General features: G+C 37.3%; 1 protein-coding gene across 2 annotated transcripts; it reads left to right on the top strand.

Annotated features, from left to right (window-relative positions):
* The first annotated feature begins 353 nt into the window (after positions 1-353).
* On the top strand, positions 354-17,757 carry kdm5ba (lysine (K)-specific demethylase 5Ba). 2 transcript variants are annotated; one of them, XM_043251300.1, is made up of 28 exons: positions 354-520; positions 1,524-1,722; positions 3,198-3,275; positions 3,864-3,986; positions 4,106-4,276; positions 5,045-5,173; positions 5,721-5,814; positions 6,098-6,165; positions 6,261-6,419; positions 6,687-6,806; positions 6,893-7,051; positions 7,153-7,334; positions 7,526-7,688; positions 7,780-7,899; positions 8,955-9,149; positions 9,381-9,562; positions 9,673-9,797; positions 10,102-10,252; positions 10,344-10,458; positions 10,539-10,894; positions 11,951-12,089; positions 12,197-12,376; positions 12,468-12,620; positions 14,601-15,008; positions 15,128-15,218; positions 15,306-15,511; positions 16,448-16,717; positions 16,841-17,757. In XM_043251300.1, the coding sequence occupies exons 2-28, from the start codon at positions 1,570-1,572 to the stop codon at positions 16,970-16,972; spliced, it is 4,422 nt and encodes a 1,473-aa protein (XP_043107235.1). In that variant the 5' UTR covers positions 354-520; positions 1,524-1,569; the 3' UTR covers positions 16,973-17,757. The 2 variants fall into 2 exon arrangements, with proteins under 2 accessions (XP_043107235.1, XP_043107236.1); XM_043251301.1 differs by lacking the exon at positions 354-520 and adding an exon at positions 1,393-1,411.
* The last annotated feature ends 19 nt before the right edge of the window (positions 17,758-17,776 follow it).

Below are 17,776 nucleotides of genomic sequence, written 5' to 3' on the forward strand. Positions count from 1 at the left end.
ATTGATTCAATATACAACAAATATTGAGAGGTTGCTATTTTTCATACATCATACTAACTCTATTTGTCATATTATCATAACGTATTTGAAAAAATATATATATGTTTTAGATAATTATTTCGCATATATCTAAACAGGCTGACTGGAAGTGCTGTTGTGAACAGAGTGTTTAAACATTTATGCTTTAAAGAAAATAAACCATGAAATACTGAAGTCAAATTAGCAATGGAGATGTATTAATGAAATAAAAACACAAAATCCTTGATATCGTCGGTAACAGGTCAGGCTACTGCTGCCACACCTCAGTCTGCCTCGGAGGAATAGAGCTGTGGCTGTTTCCTGCGATAGGCGGATCAGGGAGCCGGGGGATATCTGTCCTGTCTTATAGGGGGCGACAGCTTCCGAGTTGACGTGTGGTACGTGCTCATAGATATTGCTCGCATGGAATACTACGGTGGATGTTGATGGACCTTCTGCACAAAGATATGTAAAGACAGAAGCCAAGCGCAACGTCAGTACGGTGAGATAATTTCTGTCTTGGCACAGTATTTCATTTTCCGCTGAAGGATCCCGCATTCCGAAATCGGGTCATGTGACGCTGCAAATGCCCACGGATTACATATATTCAAATGGTTTTGATGTGTTGTCTGCACGATGTCACTCCACTCCAGAGGTTAATCGTGAATTTAAATGTCAATCGGGTGGAGAGTGGCTAAATTCATCGTCCCTGGACAACATCTGTTACTTCCGAGTGGGTAACTTGAAAGAGTCCATTTAAAGAAGTAATTCCGGTTACAATGAAGCTGTGGTGTATCGTTCCGCGCAAGTCACTTCTCAATGGCAGCCTACTTCTGCATTTTTAAAACACTTTAGTGGAGACGTTAAAACGTACCGATGTACGAAAGTTTTGGGGGGTTTGCCTTATATGAAAGCTTTGTTTTTGACCACAGATTTTATGAAAGTACTGTTTGTTACTTAAAATGCTTACGCCTTCGCGAGAAGATAGACCTAAGAAAAAAGCACGCTTGAAAATAAAAATTTGGGGGACTTTTATAAACAGCTCCGTGTGTAAGAGTTGGATTTAATTGTATATTGTTTTTGCTATAATACAGTTAATTGAAGTAACATATATTCGATGTTTTATTGTATCATGCTCATCATTGCTGACCATTACAAAACCAAAAGCTTTGTTAGTATTGATCGTTACATAAGTGCTGTTGTGATATTAAATGATACGTTTTTCCGTTTGCCACATCTTCTGGAAAATTAAAGCGTGCATTTTACATTATTTAAAAAAAACTTTTAAAAATCAACATTGGTGAGAAAGTCGGATGGAGAAAGGAAATCCAGCGTCTCTACTTTTGAAAGCGGAAGACTACTAAGCACTATAACGTCGGCACTCCGTCTCTGTGTACGTTTCCCAAAGTGGATGAGGATGTTAATTGTCGGAGTTCAGGTGTAATCATTCTTTAATATGGCATCTTTTCGAGACTAATTAAAACATTTACTTCAACTTCAAACAGTTTACTGCAGTTTCTACATGTCATCATTTGGATCAAGTTCCCCAGAATGACCCATTCACGACCCAACGAGTTTATTCCACCACCGGAGTGCCCTGTCTTTGAGCCCAGTTGGGAGGAATTTGCCGACCCTTTCGGGTTCATCAACAAAATACGTCCAATTGCAGAAAACACTGGCATCTGCAAGATCCGACCGCCCCCGGTAAGTTTCTTCGACATATAACAGAACTGTCAGATGCACGCCAGCGCTCGGTCGTCTTTTTTACTCGCAGATCGCAGATCCCGAAACACTTTTTCTGAAGACAGGTTTTTTCAACATGGCGGATTGCGGCTCCAGCCATTGCGAACGTTCGTAACGGCGTGTGCGCGTGTGCGCGCAGCTACTAGCTATGCGTGAATGCTTGCGTGTGGTTTACTCCAATAGCGACCACAATAACATCACTTACTTTTTTTTCCAAAAGAGTTTTATCGTACTCTTGCTTTCCTTTGAGTACCACGGCAGTTATTTTGCGAATAATTTTAATAAACGTTGATGGTAAATGTTGGAGGACAGAATGTAGTGATTGTTATTGTCTTTTCAAAATCAATGTTGGCTAGAATGCATCCACCCAAACAAGAGCAATCCTCGATAGCGAATTCCCAAGTGTTATATAAGTTTATTTCACATTTTAGTTTGGAACATTTTGCAAATAATCTGGACTTTTTGAAAACCGACCATTTTTTTTAACCGAGGAACTTCCTATTCATATCTAACGCCGAAGCGTTTCCTTTAAATATAACATATTTTATTTGGTTGTCTTATGTTGGAATATGGCCTTAAAGTGTCTGTTTATCATTCAAAACTGGATCAGATGCATTTTGTTCTATTTATTCGCTGCTACGGAAAGACTGTTTTGAATAACAATGACCACTTTTGTTAGCAAATAACGCAAAACCGCTGCATTTGTCAACGTATTTCTGTCGTTTATGAAATGCTTCAGGGTTTAAGTTTCATCTTGAAACAAACGTAAAAATATTGCTTAAGTTTGAGGTGGCGTAATTGGTCTCCGCCGTTGTCCTCCATGTTGTGCGAGTTGTGTATTTGCATTTGGCCATTGAAACTGAAATGTGATGTAAATAACGCAAGTGAGAAGTGAAATCCTTTTAGCTCGCGTTTTAAACGTTTAAACAGATGTTGTATTAGCTATGCATTTTTTTTTTTGTCTCGTTTCTCACAATTGTTAACACCCTAAAACGTCCTCGGTGGAAAGATAAAGAAATGTATTGTAGCCTTCTTTACTCCTAGTATGCTGTAATGCGAATAAGATTTTATGTCTGATGTGGCATTACATAAATGTATCCAAATATTATTTTAATGGTTCCAGAATTATGTCAATCTACATAATGAACGAACTTCAATATGTATGCTATGAAATTTAATGCCTACCTTTATAACGTATAACAAAAGTGATTTAGTGGAAAACAAATCAGGACCTCTTGAAATTAAGACAATTATGAGACTGTTTTTTAGTACAAGTATTTAACAGTATTTTGTCATCTTGATGTTGATTTAAATATATCACTTACATAGCTTACATAGATATAAGAACAAATAATTTACTTTTGTTTGTTCTGTTAGTACTTTGTCTTGTGGCAAATGGTAAGCATAAAAGCTTTTTTTTTTTTTTTTTATGTTAGGGTTGGCAGCCACCATTTGCCTGTGACGTGGACAGGCTACATTTCACACCACGTATTCAGAGACTCAACGAGTTAGAGGTGAGACCTTTTTTATTTTGTTTCCTGCTTGTTAGATATTTTGTATTTGCAGATATGTTTATGTGGCCTTATTAAAACTAAACCTGCAACCTGCATGACCTCTATTTGGTCTGCCACACTGCACAGGGTTTTTAGTGTCATTTTTGAAAAGGTCACTAACAAAAAAGAAAAGTCCTCATTGTTGCCACCATCTCTTTTAGATTCTCAGTTTAAATATAAATATACGTTTATTTGATGAAAAATACAGTAAAAGCTGTAATACTGTGAAATTTGGGCCTAATATTTTAAAGTGTAATTTATGTATATAATGGCAAAACTAAGTTTTTAACAGACATTTCTTTAGTGTCAGAAATCGTTTAGAAATCTTCTGTAACGTTATAAATGTGTTACTGTCAGTTTTAAATAATGCATCTTTGCTGAATATGTGCATAAAATCTTAGACCCCAAAGATTTAAAACATTAGTGTGAATTATAATACAAGTTAAATTATTTTGAACAAAAAATATCATGATGCTTTCTCCTTTGCAAACCAGAATGTTTTGAAAGAATGAGGACTTTGTTTGATTGTTGTGTTGTATTGTGTTCTAGGCCCAGACTAGAGTGAAGCTCAACTTCCTGGATCAGATAGCAAAGTTCTGGGAACTGCAGGGTTGTACATTGAAAATTCCTCATGTTGAGCGCAAAACTCTGGACTTGTATGTGCTTTACAAGGTAGGAGGTTATGTCATCTCATGTGTGTCATTTAAAGCATATTACCTAATGCTTTCTCATTGGCCTTTTTGAAAATTAAATATGGGAGTAAACATGTAATTTTTGACCTCCCTGTCTAGCTGGTCAAAGAGGATGGAGGCTTTGATGTGGTCTGTAAAGAGCGGAGATGGACCCAGATTGCACTGAAGATGGGCTTTGCTCCCGGCAAAGCAGTTGGCTCTCACCTTCGTGCTCACTATGAGAGGATTCTCTACCCATATTATTTGTTCCAGGCAGGAACTAATCTTATGGTGAGGTTGCTGAAGCACTTGTATAACTTCCCCTTTTCAGCCTTATATCGTTTGTTTCCATCCCTTTCCCTGATAAATGTTCTTTGTTATGGTGTACACTTCTTTGGCAAAGAACTCAACTGTATCTGAAAAGAAAGACTGCCCCGGTTTATGAAGCATTGTTGATAAGTGGCCTAGTTTTTTTTCCCACCATATATATTCAGTGCAGATTAGGTAGCATGCACAGTAGTTTGCATACATGTCTTCAGGACATACAACTTTGAAGTGTAGTGAACAAACTTGAGGTTGTTCCTATGTGTTTTATTGGGTGTCATTTGTAGTTTGTTTTTAGTCTTTAAGTAGTGTCTGGTAGGCGGTTCGTCTGTGTTTTGGTGTTCCTGTGGGTTCAGTGGTTAACAGCTTTCTCTGGTGTACATGTTTTTCAGTGCAGTACCCACAGGTCCCTTCCCCCCACCCATAAAGGGGTGTGAATTCATTCAATGAGCCCCGAGCTCTAGGCCCACTCTCCTGCTGCTTTTACCCCATGGTTAATACGCTATGGGTGATCTGCTTTGCCTCTCACTGTTACTGGCTTTTATAATGTCCACCCTGCTGTCATGTGGCTCTCTGGTTAATTAAATAAGAGTAAAGCCACATGTGCACACTTATAATGGTGTTATAAATACAGCTATGCAGTTGTGTTTTTGAAATTTTCATTGCATGGTTTTTTATTATTAATATATTTGCTTGTTACTTGCTTTTTGTCAGTATTAAATCTTTCTCCAACAGAACTCTCAGAAGCCAACTCTGACTAATGACACCAAAGACAAGGAGTACAAACCCCATGACCTGCCCCAGCGTCAGTCGGTGCAACCAGCGGAAACTTGTACTATCGCCCGCAGAGCTAAACGGACCAAGGTATAGAACAGATACAGAAATAAGATTTAGGGCTGGACGATATGGCCAAAATTTAGATCATGATATATTTCCTAATACCACATAACGATATTGATATGAAAGCCTCATAGAAACTGCCAAGAATGCCCACAAAATACATACAAAGAAAAAATTATTTGCTAGGTCTATGAAACATATTCCTATAAAACTATATATTTTAGAAAAAATTATTTTAAAATATATTCAACTTGAAAGCAGTTACTCTAAATAGTAAAACAAATTTAAGAGTTTACTACTCTTTTGCTGTACTTTGGATCACATAAAACATAAAAAAAAAACAAGATATAAAAATAGACTGATTATTTTTATAGATAAAACAAATGCCACAAATCAATGAATGGGGAAACTGGTAATGAATATTGAAGTATTGGAAATATGTTTAAAATAATGTCGCTTATTAAAATAAATTATATTGCAATACATATTGATATTGATTTATTTTCTATCTGTATTAGGTAATAGTGTTTACTAGATAGTAATGTCTTGCTGATGTTGCTTGTTTTCATAGGGCCGTTGTTTTAAATCTGAACCGGGTGAGGTGTGTGAAAATAAACCCAACTTGAGGAGGAGAATGGGCTCATATGTGGCAAAACCAGAACCAGGTACAAATCCATATTTTCTCTTTCTATATTTGTATATTTTTTTCTATATTTTAAAGTTTTTTTTGATGGCATAGTATTAACATTGAACAATTTAAAATTATACAAGTTTATTTTTTACTGCTTAATTTTTGTGTTGGCTTGATTTTTATTTTGTTTATAAAATTCCTTGTACTACTCAAAAACGTAAAAAGAATTTACCAGCCCCAAACTATTGGATGGTAACATTTTAATCACAATGCAGTGTGGCATTTCAAACTTACTTACTTTATAAACTTCATTCCAGTAATGCAAATTCCAGTGCAGATAAAAGAAGAACCCATTGAGCAACAAGTTGAAGGTGAAAAATCAAAGGTGAGGGTCAAGGCCAGAGGAGGACCATTTGATTTTCACACAGGAGAACGCATAGCATACTTTCAGTTATGGCAATGTTTTGTTTTTCCCCATAGGTGGAGCAGTACATATGCTTGGTATGTGGGGGTGGAGGTGATGAAGACAGACTATTGCTTTGTGATGGGTGTGACGACAGTTATCACACCTTCTGTCTGATCCCACCCCTCCACGATGTCCCCAAAGGGGACTGGAGATGCCCCAAGTGCCTGGCTCAGGTGAGCCCCTCCCGACTCTCTGCTTTCCAAATTAATGACTTCTTTGTCTTTTGTATTTATTTAAGCAAAGGTTCACATGAGGTCACTAAACAATCATGTGACAGTCATTTTCTCAGAAGCTTTTTTTTTCATAATTAAATTACAGATACTCTTGTTTGTGTTCTCTGCAGCTATTACTTACTGACAGTTCATACATGTGATGTTGCTTAGCATTTATTAGTCGTTTGCATTTAGTTTGTAATCATTGTCTTTTTACTTTCTCTTTAGGAGTGTGGTAAGCCACCAGTGGCATTTGGCTTTGAGCAGGCCTCCAGAGACTACACCCTACGCACTTTTGGAGATATGGCTGACTCTTTCAAATCCGACTACTTTAACATGCCTGTTCATGTATGTCTGTTAAACAGCACTTTTGTGAGACCTATATGGTTGCATACCATGTGAAATATGAAGTAATCTTCCTTATTGTTTGGCAGATGGTTCCCACAGAGTTAGTTGAGAAGGAGTTTTGGAGGCTGGTTAGCACCATCGAGGAGGATGTCACTGTAGAGTATGGAGCTGATATTGCTTCGAAGGATTTTGGAAGTGGCTTCCCTGTTAAGAACGGCACATTTAAGGTCTCACCAGAGGAGGAGGTACAAAAATGACCTGTAATATTTGCGCTTGCGATCTGTACAAAAGCACAAACCAAGAATACAAATGCAGGTTCATGAAATCACATTTCTTTTTTTTCCAGGATTATCTGAGCAGTGGCTGGAACCTCAACAACATGCCAGTTTTGGATGCATCTGTGCTGACTCATGTCACAGCGGACATCTGTGGGATGAAGCTCCCATGGCTTTATGTGGGCATGTGCTTCTCCTCCTTCTGCTGGCACATTGAGGACCATTGGAGCTATTCCATTAACTATCTGCACTGGTAATCCACTTGCACTTTCCAGATTGAAAGTAACCTATTTTACATGGTAGCTCAAGTGAGTGTACCTGCCCTTGATGTTCCTGGCTTATTAAATGAGTGGTTTGTGCTTCATTGTAACAGCTTCTGAGACAAAAAACAATTCATGCTCTGAGATTGTTGTTTTTCCATTCTCTTGTTGTTTTGATTTGCAGGGGGGAGCCAAAGACGTGGTATGGCGCTCCTGGCTACGCCGCTGAGCAGTTGGAGAATGTGATGAAGAGCCTGGCCCCTGAGCTCTTTGAGTCTCAGCCAGACCTGCTCCACCAGCTGGTCACCATCATGAACCCAAATGTTCTCATGGAGCATGGAGTACCAGTGAGTGAAGTTATGGATTAAACAAAGACCATTAATAACATAAGATGGAGTCATTTTATTCATGCGAGTTTGTCTCCTTTCTTCCTTTTAGATTTACCGTACAAACCAGTGTGCTGGAGAGTTTGTTATTACCTTTCCGAGGGCCTATCACAGTGGCTTCAACCAGGGCTTCAACTTTGCTGAGGCAGTCAACTTCTGCACTGCAGACTGGGTAAAAGGCATTTAAAGTTGACATTAGGGCTGTGATAATTATTGCAATATCATTTTCCTTTATAAAAAAAGACATTGGTTTAAATGGTTTCAATAGTTTGATCATAATTATGCACTAAAAGCAGAACAAAACATCTGAACCATGCCACATGGCCTGTTCATCTGTGAAGCAGTAGTGCAGTGTGAACTTACTAGAGAAGGTGCGTTTACTCACTAATGCGTCTTGGTCATTTAATGACTAAAAATCTACAAATCACCATAAATTATCAAGAATTTTAGTATTCAAATTATTAGAAATAATTACATATAAAATTAGGTTGTTACAGTTTTTACAAATGTAACTGCATTTGATTAAAAAAAAAAAGATTAATACTGCAGCCTGCATTGCAAACTGTGCAGAAGATATGTTGATCATTTAAAACAATGTCACTATTAGAACATGCACAAACCTAAGAAAAAAAAAATCTATTAACGTACTTTATTTCAAGGAAAAATTACTATAAATAAAAATTAAATGCTCTAGTCATAAAGAGAAGCTTAAAGCCACAATTAATTTCTTACTTAATTTCAGACTTTCAATCAGGATAAAAAAAAAAAAGATTTAAAATCTGCCATTTATCATGATAGTTATTTATAGACTGATATAAAACATTTTATTGTGATAATATTTCTTGGCAACATCACCCATCCCTAGTTAAAAAATTAAAATTTACCCTTTTCATTTTGTAAATGTGTTATTAAACCTATTTTAAACTATTCATCATTTATAAAAACATTTTTGACCTTGTAATGTATAATTAATGTCATTTAGTCTGCTCAAACCTTGCCTTTTTCTTAAAATCTATTTCTTCAGTCAATGCAATTTTTATTTATTTATTAATTTCTTTTATGCAATACCCAATCCAATGAACCACCTATGGGTTGCTACTCTGTTATACTCAGGTGTACGTCACAATGCAGTGATCTGTCTTTAGATTGATTGTGACTTAAATGTAGGATAAAAATGAATATTGCATTGTAAGTTATAAAAAACTTAAATGCCATCTTGCTTTTCAGATGCCACTTGGTCGGCAGTGTGTTGAGCACTACCGGTCCCTCAACAGATACTGTGTTTTCTCCCATGATGAGATGACCTGTAATATTGCCACCAAGGCAGACTCTCTAGAGTTAGAATTGGCCTCTGCAGTTCAGAAGGACATGTGTACCATGATTCTGGAAGAGAAGATGCTCCGTGAGAAAGTCTATAAGCTGGTGGGTGACTATTTTAATAGTAGCCCATTTAAGCCCAATTTTGTTGAATAGCCACAAAATGTGTATCTTACCTATATAATCTATATTATTACAATAGTAATATTTTATATATTCTTTTTTTTTTTTTTTTTATTTATTTGAAGCCTGTGTAGATCTGTCTCTGTTCACTTTGTTTGTATTCAAGGTCTATCTGTTACTAATTGATCCCATTGTGTTTTTGCTGTTCTCCAGGGTGTGTGGCACTCCCAGCAGGTTGACTATGATTTACTGCCAGATGAGGAAAGGCAGTGTGCTAAGTGCCGGACCACCTGTTACCTGTCTGCCATCACCTGTCCCTGTAGCCCCGACCAGCTGGTCTGTCTCCATCACATTGACGACCTCTGCTCTTGCCCTGCTAGAAGCTACACGCTCAAGTGTGTGTTTGCAAAAACATAGGACAAACCTCTTAGTGATAGCTCAAAATAAAATTTAATTTAATTTAGCAGATTTTCTTAAATTAACCTTTTGTCTTTTACTTGCACAGCTATAAATATACACTTGCCGAATTGAAGCCATTGTTTCAGGCTTTGACGGCTCGTGCTGAGTCCTATGAAGACTGGGCATCTAAAGTTAACAAGATTTTGAAAGCGGATCAAGACAATAAAAGTGGTGAGTTGTTATTGCAGTGTGTTTATCTTTATCCCTTAGTATCAAAACTATTGAACCCTAAAGCCCAGTACACTTGACTCATGTATGTTCAAACTCATAAGGCTCAAGCTCATATGATTCATTTATTCTAAAAGTGTTAAGAATTGTTTCAGCTGGTTTTGTAAGACTGTCAGCTGTAGCAGTACATCCCCCATCAAATCTGTTTGTTTTCAAATTAATTGAAAGGTATTATTTAATTGCTATGTACAAATGTAACAGTTACATAATAATGGAACTAAAATGGTGAATTCTGCTTTCTTATTAGATTTGGAGGAGCTTCGCTCATTGGTAGTAGAAGCAGAGAAGAAGTCTTACCCTGAGACTGACTTGTTAAGTCATCTGCGTCAAGTCATTCAGAATGCAGATAGATGTACTTCAATGGCCCAACAACTCCTCAACGGCAAGAGACAGACAAGGTATATTTATTCTTTTTTCTGAAAAGATTTGTCTAAAGTTCTTGCACGTTCACTATTTTTAAATGGATGTAATCTGTATGTGTGCTAATAGATATCGTTCTGGCGGAGGAAAGTCTCAGAACCAGCTCTCTGTGGAGGAACTGAGGTCATTTGTCAATCAGATGTATGACCTGCCCTGTACCATCCGACAGGCCCCTTTCTTAAAGGTACTGAACCATACAACATGCTTGTTGCAATTCTCCCAGATGTGTTGAGCTGACATTTTCTGTCTCTACCTCCATCTCAGGCTCTTTTGAACCGTGTCGAGCAATTTCAGCAACAGAGCTCAGATCTTCTAGCAGAGGACATGCCCAGTTCCTCTGCTCTTCAGAGCCTTCTAGATGAAGGTGCAGGTTTGGATGTGGAGTTGCCGCAGCTGGTGGTGTTGAGGCAGAGGCTGGAGCAAGCCCGCTGGGTGGAGGCCGTTCAGGAAGCCAGCGATCAGCCAACCGACCTCAGTCTAGACTGCATGAGGAGGCTCATAGATCAAGGAGTGGGCCTGACACCGCATGCCTGTGTGGAAAGAACCATGGCCCGCCTGCAGGAGCTGCTCACTGTCTGTGAACACTGGGAAGAAAAGGCCCATAACATGCTCAGTGTTAGGTTTGTGATTAAGTTGAATGTTGATGGAATTTTAAATGAATAGCTCATTTAAAAAAGGAACATTTTGTCATAATTTCTCATTTATTTGTAAAACTATTTTTTTTTTTAAATGATGAAACCTGAGAGATTAGTGTCTTTTAGCATCTGCAATTCTGGGTGATCTTCCTTCATCAAAACTTTGATGCTTCAAAAGTTCATACAGAGAAAACAAGACTTTTTTTTTTTTTATGTCTTTTGTTTTGAAACTAAATTCATTTCTTACGGGTGTTAGAATGACTCAAGGGGGAGTAAATGGTGGCAGAATTTTCACTTACAAGCTTATGTAGCACTATGCAAACTCTTATTTTAAAGCAAAACTTAATCAAGATCTGAGAAGTGAAAGCAACTCGTTTTGGTTTAGGTTTGGCAATGTACATGATCTTGTTGATTGTGCCAACAAAATAATGGGCAAACTATTCTGGTAAAACTTTGCTCGCAGATTTGTATTTTTTACTATTTCTTTCAGTGGATTACGGTTAGTACAGATCATGCTCTGCCAACATGCATGTTGTAAAACGCACACAGTCTCTCTCCCACACACGGATGGTTAAGCTAGTTCTGATGGGGAATAGAAATGTGCCAGGTTAGCATTTTGACTTAAAGCTGTTTCCTGGCAGATTAACTGGTTCGATCTATTGTGACACTGAACAATGTATGGACAGTGTAGATGATGTACTGGGCAATATACTGTTCAAAGTTTTGGTGACAGTAAGATATTATTTATTTATTTTTAAATCTCACAAAGACGGTATTGGTATAGTGCTACTTAATATTTTTTGTGGAAAATGTTTTGATAAGTAGATAGCAAAGAACAGATTTTTACAGAAACTTTTTTTTGACAGTCTTATGCATTCTTGCTAAATAAAAAAATATTTTTATATATAAAATAACAGCAACAACTTTATGGTTGTAGTTTGTTTTTGGTTTTTCGAAAGCTGCTTAATCTTGACTTTTTCTTTTTTTTTTTTTAACCTGTAAAATAATGTAAACTGTCATTTGTTTTTGGTTTTATTTTAGGCCTTGTCATAGTATTGAGACTCTTGAGGCAGCTATACAAGAAGTGGACAGCATCCCAGCATACCTCCCCAGCTGTCTTCAACTTAAGGACTGCGTAAGCAGGGCCAGAGAGTGGATAATGGAAGCAGATGCTCTTCAGGTATATTTACATGTTTCTCTAATTCTCTGTTATTCATAATTTTATGATTGGACACCAAGAATGCTGTGCAAGTAGTGCTGGTCCAATTTGAACATTTATTACTTCAGGCTGGAGGCCGAATTCCTGGTCTTGCTGCCCTATCTGAACTTGTGTCAAGAGCCAGAAGTATTCCAGTAATGTTGGAACCACTGTCTCGATTGGAAAGCTTAATATCTGAGGTACAGGCCTGGAAAGAGAGTGCAGCTAAAACATTCCTGTTGAGGAACTCATCCCTTTCTCTCCTCGAGGTACATGCTTATTTACAACAAACCTTTTTTAGGATGTGAATAACTGTGATTTGGGTAAGTGAAATGTTCTGTTTGTGTCTCTTTTTTTAAGGTTTTGTGTCCTAGGTGTGAGACTGGACCACAGAAGTCAAAGTCTAAAAAAGCCAAGGATGTCTCAGTACCCTGCAAGAAAGTTGAAGTAAAACTAGACTGTCTTTTTGATGTGGAAAAGGCGCTTTCTACAAGCAAAGATACAGTTTCAGCAGTAAGTCACATTTTGGTTAGGTTTTAGAAAAAATACAATACAAGCAGGTTCTGGTTAGTGCTGCTGTCCCTGATTTTTGAGTTGATAATGCAACACTCAAAAGTATGTGTAAATATTTTTAGGATTTCTGTCTTAAAGGGGTCATCAAATTTTCCTTTATTTCTATTTATTTGTTTTTACATATGACAGGTCAATGTATTTTAAAAACATACAGGCAGAAATCAAAACTTCCTTGTTGTTCCAAAAACAGCTTTTCATGAAACCACGCTGCCAAAATAGTTTTATAATTGGTATGATGTTACAGTGCAATGAAAGGCTACTTCTGCAGAAGCCTGCTTCAACTTAATTGCCTCTTTAGCTCAGCCGACTGATTTACACATGTGGTAGTAGTAGGGGAGTAAATATGATAAAGATGTAAACACAAGACTACTTGAGCAACGGAACAATAGAGATGGCACTGGGGTTTCCAAGATGTTGTGCACTGCCAGGTTGTGGAAAAGGTCTTTTTGTATTTCCTTTCTTCGTTTGCATCCAAACTGTCCACACCTGACACAACTATTGTTGTCACATCACATCAGAAATCCTTTTCTCGTTGATGTCAAAAGTAGCACAAGTGCTCAGAGTATGTCAGAAATTGAACGGGTCATCACTTTACTGTTAGGGATTTGCCGGGTCACATCAAAGCGTGCTGCAGCCAGTTTAGACTATCACTAATAATAATGGTTTTTCCAAGCAGCCAAAAATTTTTTTCAAACATTTTCATACACGCATACAAAATAAACTGTTAGGTTCCATTGCTTTTAATTGTGAGGCACTGGGTCGTTTGTGTCATTCACTGTGTAAAATTGGGAAAGAGTAGAAGAGTGGATTACCGTTTTTTGAATCTATTCAGCACTTTTAGGATAGCTAAGCATAGATCATTGAATCCAATTAGACCAGTAGCATCACATTCAAAAATGGAGAGAGTTTCAATATTTTTCCCAATTTAAAACTTGACTCTTCTGTAGTTGTATCATGTACTAAAAAAAAGTTGATATGGCTAGGAACTATGCTGTCATTTTAATGTAATAATCAAGGAAGTTTGCTGTACCGCGGACACAGTGATTTCATGTAGCCCCTGTGGAAAATAGTCCCTAGATTGATATCACTGTGCCTGCTGCGGCCATGGTATGGCAGCAAACGTACTTATTACGCCAGAATAATAAAAATTCAACCTATTAACTCTGGGGGAGTTGGAGAATGAGCCTTTTTCCCAAAAAAAAAAAAAATGGAGTGTTCTTTTAAGTGTCACTCCTATCAAAACATTGTTTTTCAGACAGATGGTCAAAAAAGTATAGAAAATAGCCGCTTCTAAATTATGTTTTTGAATAATATTTTATGAACTGGCTAACTTTTATAAATCGACCTTGTAGAACACTATAAAATAACACTCATGCAGTTCATGCCCCCTTTAAATGATATTAAGTAAAAGAGATTAAAAATCTGGGGATGGAAAAACAGGAATTGCAATACAATTAATATGATTAAACTTCTAATTTAATGATTACATTAGCTGTTGCACATACATGGTTCAAGCATTTCAAAATATATACTGTGCATTTAGGGAATGGTTTGAATGATTTACTGTTGATAATGAATTAACAAGGATTGTCCTATGTATTAATATTGTAATTTGTAGGTGGCTGCATCTTTATCTTCCTAATTTGAGCAGTTGGTAGAAGTAAAGCATTTCAAAATAAGAGTCCCCATGTATTTCATAATTAAACATTACGCATAAATATTTTTTCTAGACATTATTAGTATTTTGTTGACATAGTAAACTCTTTAATTACTGGTGATTTCTGACAACTTTGCAGACACCACCTTTATTGTTGGGCTTTTTTCCCCCCTTTGAGTACTAGCTGTTCAAAGATGTCTGTGATGGACATTTTGGGTATCTGCTCAGACATAATTTTTTTTTCTCTCTCTCTCTCCAAACAGATGGCAACTCTTAGTGAGGTGCATCAGAAAGAGCTGGAAAGCCTGTCTTTGTTGAGGACCTCAAATGAGTCAAAGTTTCAGTCTTCGTTCAGCTGTTTGGCCCCCACCGTGTGTTTGTGCCACACTGTCCCAGCAGGCCCTATGCTACAATGTGAACTCTGTCGAGACGCCTACCACAGCGGCTGTGTGCCAGGGTTCAAGGATATCCAGACAGGGTTACCGTGGTTATGCCCGCTATGCAAGCGCTCTGAGAAGCCGCCCCTTGATAAGGTGCTTCCCTTGCTTGCTTCCTTACAGCGGATTCGGATTCGGCTTCCCGAGGGCGATGCCCTGCGATATGTGATTGAGAGAACAGTGCGCTGGCAACACAAAGTGCAGATGGTCTCTCCACAGCATCCAAACGGAAAGGTTAGCTTAATATTTTTTAATGTAAGTTAGTTTGTAGAGGAAAATCAATTAAAATGTGCCCGTTTTTTTTTTTTTTTTTTTTTTTTTTTTTCTATTCATGTTCTGTTTATATGGTGCAGGCAAGACATATTCCTGGAACAGCATCATCTCAGACACTGGTGGGGAGCAACAGCTCTTTCTACATGCTCCAGCCATGTGTTCCTCTCAATGGTGAGACAACTACACACTACTAACATACACACTTACTGACTGGATCTGAATATCTGGATGTGAACATTTGGGATTGTCATGTTACAGAGCTCAGTACTGAGTTGGAGGAGCTGTTGGTGGAAGGTCTTCTGATGCAGGTGACTTTACCTGAGCTCCAGCAGCTTTATAGCAGCCTGCTCAACAGGTTTTCACCATCCCAGTACTCCCTGCAAAGCAGTGAACATGATCACCAGTATCACATTGCTCAAGACAGAAGCCCACCTTCAAGGAGCCCCCCACACAGCAAAGGACAGGTGCAAGAAAATCCCAAACTTGTTTACTAATCCTTCAGTAGCATGGGTTCTGTTGCATTGATTTAGAAACAGGACTAAACCTTAACTGAACATTGACAGAATGATTACTTAATTTAATTCAAGTAAATATTATCTAAATTTGTGTTTACTCTTAGATGATAGTTGGTCACATGATAGTAAAAAAAAATAGTGCTTTAGTATGATGACAGATGTTCATAATTAGAGGGAAAGTTATAAATGACATAAGAGAAAAGGTTTAAATTGTCAACTGACATGTTGTAATAATCACTTTGTCTCTATTGACTTTTTTTTTTTATCTCACAATTTTGAACTGTGATAATTAGAACTTATGAGATGCTAAACCACAGAAGCAGAATTTATGATGTTAAGTCTTTAAAAGTATGAAATGTTGTTATTATGACTTAATGAAATAGTTAATTATAAATAGTTTCAACTTCATGTCATAAGCATGATTAACCAAAGCATCTAAAATTTGCTTCCATTTGTGTTTTGTTTTTGTTGTTTTTTTTTCATAGTTATCTATTTTAATTTTTTTATTATTGTTGTTATTATTATTATTATTATTATTACAAGCTAAAAGTGAGAAGCAAAAAGTAGAGAGGAATAAAACTATTATAAACTTTTTATAGCAATTTTCCAATTAATCACTGAAGAAAATGCAAGTTGATTTATTAAAATATTTAAAATTTATCTAATATTTGCATGTTCTGTATGTTTCTATACTTGGTGTACTGTTAGCTCACTGTTTTGCATCTTACAGTACTTCTAACAATGAATGCTGTTCATGTGAACTACTGTCCACATGAGCCACTTATGAGGTTGTGTAACTGTTGGGATGCTGTCTTAGAAGGCTGCTGCTTATGCAAGGTTTTCAAACAAGAGCTTTCGACTTGACTTTGAATTTGTTCTATCTAGGATGGAGTTCAGGAGCCCAAGAAGGAACCAGAGAGGCTTGAGAAGAGTAGCAAACGACGTCTAGAGAAAGAAAACATGGAAGGGCAGCACAGAGACAAGATAAAAAAGCCCAAGAAAAAGAAGCCTAAAATGAACAAAGAAAGGAGAAGAGAGGAGAAACGAACCACCTCCCCCTCCAACTCCCTTTCTGACTTATCTTATTCAGACGACTCGGAGGAGGATTGGTCTGTGTGCTCTGCAAAGCAATGTCAACAGCCAGAAGGAAACGAGGTTAGTTTTAGCATAATTAAAATGCTTGAGGTTTTGTTTTCTAATCTCCTGCAATATTTTTGCTTGTATAATTGGGTTATTTTGTGCCGTGTGAATAATTAATGCTCTTTCTGGTCCTCACAGGTAAACTGGGTCCAGTGCGATGGCAGCTGTAACCAGTGGTTCCACCAGATTTGTGTGGGAGTGTCTGCTGAGCAGGCTGAGAATGAGGACTACATCTGTGTCAGCTGCGCAATAAACGATTTGACAGAATGAGGACCAAAATCATGTTTTTTTTCGAAGGATAGTCAAAAGGCTCCCCGTTTTGCACATAAGTTACAGCACCAAGACTGCACCAGATATCAACCTTTTACTGAATCCCTGCCCCTCTGTTCCCTTGGTGCTACTGCCTTCTTGATAGGACTGTTAACAAAAATCTGTATGATTCTTCTGCTTTTTGTTTTGTATTTTTGAAGATTTCCTTCTATAACATTTTATTTCTTCTCTAGAGAACGTGATGCATAGATGTACCTCAGGGGTTTCCATCCCATGAATGCAAAACAATGGGGAACTTCAGCTTCCCTTAATGTATTTTTGTTCATATTTATTGTTTCGTTTTGTTTTGGGTTTTTTGCTTTCCCCAGCCACCTTTAGAATTTCTAAAATGAATTTATCAATCTGGGCTATTTACACCAAATATTAATTGGACAACAAAATGGTCTAAAATTATTTTTGGAACCCACTGTTTTTGGTACATGTGTCTAATAATATAAAATATTATTTATTTATCCCAGCAATAACTAGCTGGTTACCCTGATTTTTCAGTAGCTTGAGATCTGCTTCGATCTGTTGCTTGATGCATTAGAAGTGTTTGTACAGAATCCTAATGTAGGTTGTCAGACAAAAGAGATGTAGCAGGCAGAAGAAAAAGCTGTGTGAAATATACTTTGTGATGTATACTGTGGCTTTCTTTAAAACTCAAAACAGATCTTTCCGATGTTAATTCAGTTGTGGAATAAAACGGTTTGTTCTCACCTATAAATAATGATCTACTTCTGTTACCACGACTCTTTCTTGTCT

Source organism: Puntigrus tetrazona, chromosome 11 (assembly GCF_018831695.1).
Source record: "Puntigrus tetrazona isolate hp1 chromosome 11, ASM1883169v1, whole genome shotgun sequence".
NCBI lineage: Eukaryota > Metazoa > Chordata > Actinopteri > Cypriniformes > Cyprinidae > Puntigrus > Puntigrus tetrazona.

What these genes read in the sequence shown, in the direction of transcription:
- kdm5ba (XM_043251300.1), top strand. Translation starts at nt 1,570, where the DNA reads ATGACCCATTCACGACCCAACGAGTTTATTCCACCACCGGAGTGCCCT. An exon ending in TGTGGCAAAACCAGAACCAG is followed by an intron (nt 5,815 to 6,097) that starts GTACAAATCCAT and finishes ACTTCATTCCAG; the next exon opens with TAATGCAAATTCCAGTGCAG. An exon ending in GGATCAAGACAATAAAAGTG is followed by an intron (nt 9,798 to 10,101) that starts GTGAGTTGTTAT and finishes CTTTCTTATTAG; the next exon opens with ATTTGGAGGAGCTTCGCTCA.